General features: G+C 39.2%; 4 protein-coding genes across 7 annotated transcripts in view; 1 reads left to right on the top strand and 3 right to left on the bottom strand.

Moving 5' to 3' along the window:
• LOC118748810 (DNA-directed RNA polymerase III subunit RPC1) overlaps window positions 1–3,297 on the bottom strand; it is a 9,805-nt gene extending 6,508 nt beyond the window's left edge. Inside the window, exons 1-2 of the mRNA XM_036483510.1 lie at window positions 3,017–3,297; window positions 1,376–2,606 (exon numbers count right to left, since the gene is read on the bottom strand). Of these exons, the coding sequence (XP_036339403.1) occupies window positions 1,376–2,606; window positions 3,017–3,276 (1,491 nt within the window). The 5' untranslated portion in view covers window positions 3,277–3,297. The remainder of the gene's footprint in view (window positions 1–1,375; window positions 2,607–3,016) is intronic.
• LOC118748808 (protein NipSnap-like) overlaps window positions 1–10,162 on the bottom strand; it is a 178,322-nt gene that overhangs the window by 43,483 nt on the left and 124,677 nt on the right. The window lies entirely within an intron of this gene.
• On the bottom strand, window positions 3,287–4,084 carry LOC118748819 (DNA-directed RNA polymerase III subunit RPC1-like). The gene is made up of 3 exons (XM_036483523.1): window positions 3,908–4,084; window positions 3,716–3,845; window positions 3,287–3,660 (listed from the first exon to the last, which is right to left on the bottom strand). The coding sequence occupies exons 1-3, from the start codon at window positions 3,949–3,951 to the stop codon at window positions 3,313–3,315; spliced, it is 522 nt and encodes a 173-aa protein (XP_036339416.1). The 5' UTR covers window positions 3,952–4,084; the 3' UTR covers window positions 3,287–3,312.
• Window positions 6,978–10,162, top strand: LOC118748814 (probable pyruvate dehydrogenase E1 component subunit alpha, mitochondrial; the record flags this gene model as incomplete). The annotated part of the gene is given in 6 exon segments (XM_036483514.1): window positions 6,978–7,146; window positions 7,363–7,431; window positions 8,856–9,045; window positions 9,107–9,309; window positions 9,408–9,902; window positions 9,967–10,162. Coding segments are annotated over 6 exon segments (1,200 nt in total). The 5' UTR covers window positions 6,978–7,086.

Raw genomic sequence — 10,162 nt, 5'->3', positions numbered from 1 at the left:
TTTTTCAATTGAAGCCTAGCTCGATGAGAGCTCTTCACTACACTCGCCGTTCCACTATGTTTTGACCTATGGCGCTATGGCGACCGAACGAAATTGTTTATAATTCAAATTTAACTGTTTTATAATGTAAAGGAATGGTGACAACAATTTTAAGTTTTCATTATTTCATTTCACGGGATACTTTTATGTATTCGTTACGCTTTTTATCATTTCTTCATTTGTATCCGTAACTTTTTATTAATTTTTTTCCATTGCGTAATTTGTATACCAACTTATCACTTCGTTTGATAAGATATCGTAAATTCTCTTTTTTCAAGCTGTCCGGATTTGGATAAGTAGAAACATTAAAAAAAATTCTCTAGTAAAGCTTTCCCAATCACTTTCCGTTTCGAACCAGTTATAATACTTCGTTTAATTTCAATATTTTCAGTTTATTTTACAGATTGCATAATCCCTAATCCTATTTAGAATATTTGCAAATCAAGATTTCTAAAATACCTTTCGTTTGGTACCCATATTGTAACATTTCATTTATTTTATCAATTTAATTGAGTTAAATTTTCAAACAGGTAACAAACCTCCTCAAACATATTTTCGGCTGTAAGTCTTCTTAAAACTATTTAGTTTGATAGCCACATTGCAATATTTCGTTTATTTAATCAATTTAACTGAGTTACAATTTTAAAATAGGTTGCAACCCCACTGTTTAGGCGCGTCTGCTAACACCAGGCGCCTAAATACATGCTATGTACTGCTGCATGTGCAAAAATTTCCTTTATGCAATTTAGGAAATTTTTGCACATGCACTTCTCAACTGCCAAGTAATTGAACTTTCTTAAGTTTCAATAAGATGGCACTTCAAAGTATGCTCGGCCTAGTCTGATGCATCCTCCGGACACTGCTTCTGGAGTCTTTTGCGGACTCTGCATGGCTTACAACCATGCGGAGGTGGTAATAGTTGATTACCATTGGCCACAGTGCCTACCCACTACTTTTTGGTCCAATAAATATTTTTTTTATATACATACATGCAAACATACTGGTCTCCCCTCTCACTGAGTTAATCATGGTCCTTCGAGCCGGATAGTGCCATAATAAGTGCACTGTTTGTGGGATGTAGTTCACGGAAGCAAGCCTTAGCTGCCTGTTCGCGAATTGAGGAGAGTTCACGCAACATTACTGCTTCGAGCGTTTGTTCTGGCGTACAACCGGGCTGACATTGTAATGTACCCTTTTTCATCTCTAAAATGTATTCATCGCATTTGGCGTAGCCTCTTTCCAACAATTTTTGTTTTTCCTCAAGCAGTTTATTGCTAGGTGTAACATCGCTGATTCCAAAAGATAAGCCACGATTTTGTATGAAAAATGAAGCGATCCTCGCTAAACGCCACATGCATTTGGTGGCGTAGAGTTCCCCAAAATCACGCAATATAACGTAGAATATGCAATTTTTCGTTCCAGAACCCAGCGTACTTTTGTCCATTGAACCACAAATAAGCTCTGAGTTCCGCACAATTACCCACGAATCTCGAACACACAAGTCATAGTTACTAGTGTAGTTGCGACCTTTTGTTATTAAATTTGTCTTCACTGGGCATTGCTTGTTCGGACGCAGCAGTAGGCTGAATATTTGTTTGCCTGTCCAGAGTTTGCGCGGCTTTAATATTGCTGGAGGTGGCATATCTATGCGCATATTAGCATCGGGTCCAGCTAGAAAACAAGCTGCCAGTTGCATTGCCTGCTCCTTGGTGAGAAATTCATCTTTTTGTGTTAGCAAGTAGCCGCCTGTAATGAAATCTTGTGTGGCTGCTATAAGTATTTCGCCATTTTTCGGTGTTATCAAATTAGATTTGTTGCCCATGAGTATTAAAGCCTCGGCACGTGCCTCCTCTGTTTGTGGTAAGTGCAAATTCATTTCATCACCATCAAAATCAGCATTGTAAGGAGTGCATGCGCATTCGTTGAAGCGGAATGTGCGCTGCGGTTGCACCTTAGCCTGGTGACACATAATGGACATTTTATGTAGTGAAGGTTGACGATTGAAGAGTACTATATCGCCATCGCTTAAATGACGCTCAACAATGTCGCCACATTTTAGATCATGTGCAACTTTATCCCGATTACCATAGGCCAGATATTTTTTGAATGTTGAACCACGCTGCTGCACGTAATTTGCGCCTGGATGCTTTTGTGTACCATTTTTGACCAGTTCTTTCATTTTTTGTATATTTGCGGGGTTGACACGCTCTGGATAGGTAAGTATCTTGGCAACGCGTTCTGGTACGCCCACTTGGTGTATCATTAAGTTAGGATCGGGTGAGATAACAGTTCGTCCAGAGAAGTCCACACGTTTGCCTGACAGATTGCCACGAAAGCGACCCTGTTTGCCTTTCAAACGTTGCACAATACCGCGTGTCGTTTTCTTTGGCGCCATATTAAGCGGTATACCAGAGATTTCGCTGTGAAAATACAGTGCTACGTGCAATTGTAAAAAGTCCCAATCTTCCTGGATGAGCTCGATCTTGCCACCACCAGTCATATGCTTTTGTATGACATCGTTGATGAGCAAGATTTCACTTTGTTTCATTGTTAAATCATCTTCAGTGCTATAAGGAAATCCAATAAAATATATGTACACATCGCTAGCTTAGAGTAAAAAGTTGCTAAGTCCGCTTTTTGTGCAGGCGGATATTTTGATATAAGCAAGAGAAATTAAAAATGCATCTTTTTCAAAGGGATTAAGGAACCTCCTTTATTTATTCCCAATTACATATTCAACGAAAGGCAAATTAGCTAAGTCCAAAAGAGGCACAGAAAACTCAATAACGCCAAATTATTATGAAATCTTTTAATTAACATCGAGCTTTACACACGCAAAACTCTATTAAAATTTTGCCATATACTTAAAGAAAATAGTAAAGTAATTATTTTGTAAATAAAAAAAAAAGAAATGAACTTGGCAACTTTTCACTCTAAGCTAATGATATAAACAAAACTTGATTAAGTTTTAACTTACGTTCCCGCCTTAACTTCGGACAGCACCGAAGGTCGAATGCATACAGGCGGTACAAAAACGCGTGTTACAATTAGATTTGCTGGGCTGGCGTTATCTGAAGTCATGCCGAGCAATGGTATATCGCTTTTGGGTATAGTTTTAAACAATTCCAAAACTGTTACGGGATTTAACTCCTCCACTTGGTTGTATGTTGTTAACATTTGCTGCAGCTCGCGATTATTTTCCGTCGCCTGCAATAACTCATTTAGCGCATCAGTCATGATAGCGTCTGGCTTTTTACCCTTACAGGGATCATGTCAGATCTTTAGTAAGCCTGGACCTTTCTTTACGCCACCATTTGGCGCTTCGCAATCGGGACATTTTGCTTGTTTCTTGGCCTTAGTTAAAATTTGTCCATGCAAGGCCTTTTTTGCTAAATATGACAAGTTCGGATTTAGAAGCTTCTTTTCGTATGCGCGCTTATCCGGCTCCCGAAGCATTACATGCGAGCAACTTTTACAAATCATTTGCAAAATTGAAATCGTTGCTCGAAAATGACCAATGTGGAATACCGGCAACGCGAGATCTAAATAACCGAAATGTCCAATACATTCATTCAGACCTTGGCCACATGTGTCGCAGGTGGCGTCTTTGGTGCTCACGCCCTAAATTCAATATATGCATTAAAAATTGGTAAATACCATTAAAACTATCTTTTACCATGCGTTTGTCCAGCACCCCATAAGGAACTGGTTGACGTTGACCCTGATACAGATTTTTTGAAACGATGCGTAAATGTGATTCCTGTTGGATTTCCTCAGGACTGCTGATGCAAAACTGCACATGGGAACTAGGAAAATAATAGCATACGTTAAATATGAGTTTTATAACTTTTGGTATAATATAGTTTACATTTTCTTGATAACGTCAGCTTCGCGGAACTGTTCTTTCGGCATTTTTATGCAAAAATATGGAATATAAAGAACAAATTTGTTTAGGCTCTGAAGCTATGACTAAAAGGACCCAACGAACAAATCTGATAAAAATGCAATTTTTCACAACCACGCTTAATTGACGAAATTCACAACATGCCGCACACGATCCTTTTTTTGTGGATCGTTCACAATATATCAAAACAAATTAGAAGGGAATAAAAATTATTAGTGCAACAGCTGTTCGCAGATAAGGTACAGTAGTACCCCTACAAGTGGAATTTGACAATAGAACTCTTGTAAATTTATTTTATTTATTATTATTTTTTATAATTAAAGGTTTGCTCACTAGTGAAATTAGATCACAGTACACCATTCGAGTTTTGACACTCCCTTAACTCGCTTACAAAAGCTGTGCCCACACACACGAACCAGACATCTGCAGCGGGTGCATGATTTTCGTGTATACTCGATCATCTAACAAAACCCGCTTTGCATCGTTCTCTGTATACGAGCAGAAGTATTGTTCGTTATCGACTGAGCTCAAGACGAACATGTTGGCCACAACACCCGATTGCTTTTCATATATACTTGATTGGGTTCGGGTGCTTTGCAGCTCAATATACCCGGGTGTTCGAGTTTCAACCCGAGTGTGCACAAAATTTTCTTGATTGGCTTATGACGTTTTTGTTTCTACAAAAAATGTTGCCTTCTCATCGCGGTGCTCTTAGTTTTTGTGCGTAGAGGGTAAAGAGAAGGTTGAATTTTTCGGTAGTTTGTTTAAGTGTACATTTAACCATTTCTTATATTTTTGCTCATACAAAACGCGGCATCACGACGCCTACATCCATTTAGGTATAAATGTGTGTAGATCGGCAATGCCCAAGCCCTATACACTCGGAGCACATTTATTTTTTGTAAAAGTATTTATGTACCTACATAGTTTTAGGCTGTGTTCTAATATATACACACACAGCTTTCCACGCGAAACTATACGAAATAGATGCAAACACATTTTTGTCTACTTCGCTTCTAATTTTTTCATTGCGTATGCACAAGCACAAAGCAACAACATTTTCGTATGCTTTGTGGGAACATATTGGCGCCAGTTACCTTCAGCGTAAATTTCTTTGTTGTCCTGCATTTTATCGCAATGTTCGGGTGTCCGTTTCATTGTTACACAAATTTTCGGGTTAGCTGCGGGTGTCCGAGTGTGGTGTTCGCTTGTGCTCAATTTATAGCGAGGGTGATCGAACAGACTCGTTCGTAACCAAAGCAGCTGTCGGGTATGCATCTCGATCGAACACATAGTAGCCGAGTGTGGCGTTCGCTTGTGCTTGATTTTTAGTGAGTGTGATCAAAAAGGCTCGATCATACTCAAAGCTGTTCTCTGACACGAACCCACACAGTGCCTTGCTAAAAGCTTAAACAGACGGCAGCGTTGATCCGGATTAACTCGGGCTTAACCCGGATCAACTGAAGTTAATTCCCCGAGTTGATCCGGATCAACGCTGCCGTCTGTTTATGCTTTAATGAAGCCGCGTTTGTCAAGGAGCGAGAAAACTGTTTTCTGAGCAAACGTTTTGTTATTGAATCATGTTAGTTTATAACGTTTAACAGTATTATTAAAATTATAGTTTAAAAAACTGAAACCTCCCTATTTTAATTGCCATTCGTACTGTCATCAGGTATGTAACTTGAGAATAGAAATCGCTGCATCTTTTAGGCGCATCAATATTACATAGTTACATCCCGAGCTAATAAAAGGAAGGTAAAAAAGAGGCAATTTAACCCTTAAGTTAAGAGTAAAAGCTCAGTTAGTATAGACTTAATTTCAGTAACTTAACATATTGGCAAACCTGGGGGCCAATTCTGGTTCTATGAAACATTGAAGTGAAAATTAAATTTTTTCACTTTATCGTTTCATTATATCTTTTTAAGCGATTCTCGATCATTAAAGGCTATTCCATTATTGGGAGTTTAATCACAAGATGACGGTTTTGAGAAAAAGACCCAACTTTTATTTTTCACAGCCACAAAACTTTGTGAAAAAAGTTTTCCCAGTAAAAAATTTTTGACAAATTAATTTTTTTTACATTCGAAAAAAGAATCGTATTTGTATGGGGGAAACTTTCCATTATGACCGTTCGTTAAAGCTGCGGTGGGTGAAGGGGGAGTGGGCGTGGCACCTCCAACCGACCTTTTTGGAGAGGGCATGAACCGCTATTGACAAAAATGCAACTCCCGACCACCTAGGCCTCTATGGTTCCCTACGGACCCCTTAGAAAAATGACCAAAAATCGCAATTTTTACTTGCGTCCACAGTAATTTTGCGTAGAATTCCTTTCTGCTTAGGCGGCCTTCGGCCGCGCTTAGGGATTATAACCCTTACTAGGTAGAATTCGCCTTTCTGTGTGACCTAACTGGGGCTACCGCCCCTGTGATGTAACCTTGGCAAAGGATGAGGTAACTAGAATTCCCTTTCTGTGTGGTAAACCTGGGGCTGCCGCCCCAGTGATGTCTATTTTGGTTACTGGGTGTTTTTAAAAATGTCTTGTATATAAAAAAGTTTTGTGCAAATGAATACTTAACATTTTTCAAGCCAATAAACGCAAATGAAAATTGTGATTTTTGGCAATTTTTCTAAGGGGTCCCTAGGGAACCATAGGGGACCTAGGTGGTCGGGGGTTGCATTTTTGTCAATGGCGGTTCATTCCCTCTCCAAAAAGGTGGGTTAGAGGTGCCACGCCCACCGCCCCTATAACGAACGGCCATAAAGGAAAGCCAACCCTTTGTATGTATGTGAAGTGATGAGAAATGTTTTCACATCACGCTTTCACGGAACAGGAATTGGCCCCCTGTTATATCAAAAACTGTGTTAGCGGTTAGTTAAAACTTAACTTTTAGATGTTATTTTTTCAGTGTGGTGTAACCTCCTAAAATTAGTACAGAGTGATGACCGCAAAGTGGTTACACTGGTTCATTCACAACTCGGTCAAGAAGAGGCATGACATATTTTATTATTTTTATTCTTTCGCTTGACATTCGTCGACATTCTTCTTGGTCGATCGAGGTTGGAGGTGTTACGCGATTTTCGAGTGCACGAAAAATTATTTTTTATATAAAAAACCTGCGAAAAATACGATATTTTAGTGAAAAATGTTGCGTACACTTTCCCGTTGCAGCGAAATGCCAATTGTGGCAAAACAATTGCAAAAAGTATGTAGTTGCAGAACGCTGGTGACGACGACAATTGGTTGTGGCCGTCGTCCCATTGGTGGCAGCATGTTGACCCTGCTCCGGCGCCAGCATGCAGCTCCTTTGGTTAGCTGCAGCTTACACCATCAGGCGGCAGCAGCGGCATTAACAGCTAAAATCAAAACAACAAATTATTACATGCGCAGGAAATATTCATCATTTTTCGGTTTCTTCCAGAATGCCGCCCAGGCTGGTGCACAAAAATCGAACAAATTCGCAACGGAGGCGACCGTACAAGTGAATCGCGTAAGTTTGCCACCCTCATAAGTGTAGCGTTGTATGCTTACGGCACTTATCTTCTGCATCCTATACTTCTATCATATGTAGTTACATAACACCTTTTGACGCAAGATTTGTAGTGTGGGTTGGCTGTGTTATCGCATGTTTTACAGCAAAGGAAAATAAAAGTGACGAGTCAGGTGGCTAAATTGCATTTATGCATGTAGGAAATTAACTAAAAAATGGAAAATTAAAAAGGGGATTAGGTATACCACGCTGGTAATTAGGCGCATATTTGTCTACTGAAGGTCATGAAAGTAATAGAAGCTGTGCAAATGAATGCGTGTACGTACATACATATGTATGTATGTATGCCCGGAGAAATAAATCTGATTATTATGGCACGCTAAGTTCACGTCAATGGGACCTGCTTATCGCTTGACTTTTTTAATTTCCATAAGCCGATTGGCGCGTGGTGTTATCAATGCGCGGACTTGGCTAAAAATGCTTACACAGGCCAGATGAATTTGTTAACACATTAACGATGTATGTAAACTTTTTCAAACGTGGAGTGTTTTAATAGCTACCGGCAAGCGGAAAAGCAGCTGTAAATGTATACTAACTACTTAAAATCGTAAATGCCGTTTCATCCCTTCAGTTCATTCATACCAATTAACAATTTTAAAATATATACCTAAGTATGTAGTTTAGTGCCTTATTCAATAAAATAAAATAGGTTTGAAGAGCTTATAAAGTTAAATTTTCATAAAACTTTTCGATTTATTTATTATGAATTTGGGTGTACAGTTTTTGGGCCTAATGTTTCATTTATAAGACACATACAGCTGCGGTCAAAAAGACAGTAGCGAAGTTCAAGATGATGTTAACTTATCTTAAATCTTATCGAAATCCAAATTTATAGGGCCCGTCATTAGTTATTTTTTAAGTCAAGTATTTGATAATGCGATGTCGTGGTGAGGGAATTTCGAGATTTCACTAATTTATTTTTATTTCTTCATAAAAGAAATCAAAGCAAATAGTATATTTACTACATACAACGTGTCATAACCGTTATATTGTCATAAAGTCATAAATTTTAAAACTGTGCTGTTGTTGCTATGTATGAATCAGTCAAATATTTTAAGAATGTATAAAATTTATGACAACAATAGACGTATGCAATTAAACTGCGAGTTGAAGGTAACCGGAGAAATTCTTTACTATGAGAAATAGGTACATATTCGGAAAGTTCAATTAAAATTCAATGAAATATCCTTTAAATGTATAGGTTCAAAATATTTGCATATGTCTTTAAAAAATATAAATTAATAAAATTGTTACAGGGGTTTTTATGTAATGAAAATTGAATTAAAATAGCTGTAGCCCTACTAACAAACACCATTTTATTAAATAAATTCAGTATTCTTAACAAATTCTAATTATTAATGCAGCCCTTCAAACTGCATAGACTCGACGAAGGACCCGAAACGAGCGTCACTTTGACCAAAGAGGATGCCACCAAGTTGTACACGCAAATGCAGACAATTCGTCGCATTGAAACTTCCGCTGGTAATTTGTACAAGGAGAAGATCATTCGTGGTTTCTGTCACTTGTACTCCGGCCAGGAGGCTTGTGCTGTTGGTGAGTTAAAAAGAGAACAAGCAAAAACATTTAACCTTGAATTTGTATTTGTCATCCACAGGTATGAAAGCCGCCATGCGCGAGCAAGATAACATTATATCTGCCTACCGTGTGCACGGTTGGACTTACTTGATGGGCGTCTCACCATTGGGCGTGTTGGCTGAATTGACTGGCCGACAGAGCGGTTGTGCTTTGGGCAAAGGTGGTTCCATGCACATGTATGCACCGAATTTCTATGGTGGAAATGGTATTGTGGGTGCGCAGGTAAGTTATATGATGATGAGAAAATATTAACTTTTTTTTGCATTTGTGATTTCGTGTGTCCTTCTTTTGTACGATCAACCTTCTTTTTTGCTTAATAGGTGCCACTAGGTACTGGTGTCGCACTCGCTTGCAAATATAAGGGCAATGGTGGCGTTTGCCTATCACTCTACGGTGATGGTGCCGCCAATCAAGGTCAAGTGTTTGAGTCCTACAACATGGCATCATTGTGGAAATTGCCGGCAATTTTCGTTTGTGAAAACAATAACTATGCCATGGGTACCAGCACCGAGCGTGGCTCCTGCAACACAGACTACTACACCCGCGGTGATGTAGTACCTGGTATCTGGGTCGATGGTATGGACGTGTTGGCTGTACGTAGTGCCACTAAGTTCGCCATCGAATATGTGAATAAGGTGGGTCCAATTGTATTGGAAACCAATACCTATCGTTATTCTGGTCACTCCATGTCCGATCCCGGCACCAGCTATCGTACACGTGAGGAAATCCAAGAAGTGCGCCAGAAACGCGATCCAATCACATCCTTCAAGGAGCTGTGTATTGAGTTGGGTCTTTTGTCTAACGACGAAATTAAGGTAAATATGGAGTAGTAAATATTTGATTTTGACAATCTGTATTATATTTCGGCCTTCAATGTAGGAAATCGACACCAGAGTGCGCAAGGAAATCGATGAAGCCACACAAATTGCAAAGAACGACAAAGAGCTCCCACCACCCGCTTTGTGGACTGATGTGTACTCTAACAATCTGGAACCTAAGCTGCGCGGTCTTACAGGTTACGATATTACGCATATCTCACAACGCAAAGGTGTCAACCACTAAGCCTAGCATTTGG

Source organism: Rhagoletis pomonella, unplaced genomic scaffold, assembly GCF_013731165.1.
Source record: "Rhagoletis pomonella isolate Grant_MI unplaced genomic scaffold, Rhpom_1.0 Rhpom_scaffold_00013, whole genome shotgun sequence".
NCBI lineage: Eukaryota > Metazoa > Arthropoda > Insecta > Diptera > Tephritidae > Rhagoletis > Rhagoletis pomonella.
The sequence above is the reverse complement of the archived record's forward strand: the minus strand, read 5'-3'. Positions and strand labels throughout refer to the sequence as shown.

Coding starts and splice junctions, on each gene's coding strand:
- LOC118748819 (XM_036483523.1), bottom strand. CDS start 3,951: ATGCCGAAAGAACAGTTCCGCGAAGCTGACGTTATCAAGAAAAT. Junction 3,846..3,907: donor GCTGACGTTATCAAGAAAAT/GTAAACTATATT, acceptor TTATTTTCCTAG/TTCCCATGTGCAGTTTTGCA. Junction 3,661..3,715: donor GGGTGCTGGACAAACGCATG/GTAAAAGATAGT, acceptor TATTGAATTTAG/GGCGTGAGCACCAAAGACGC.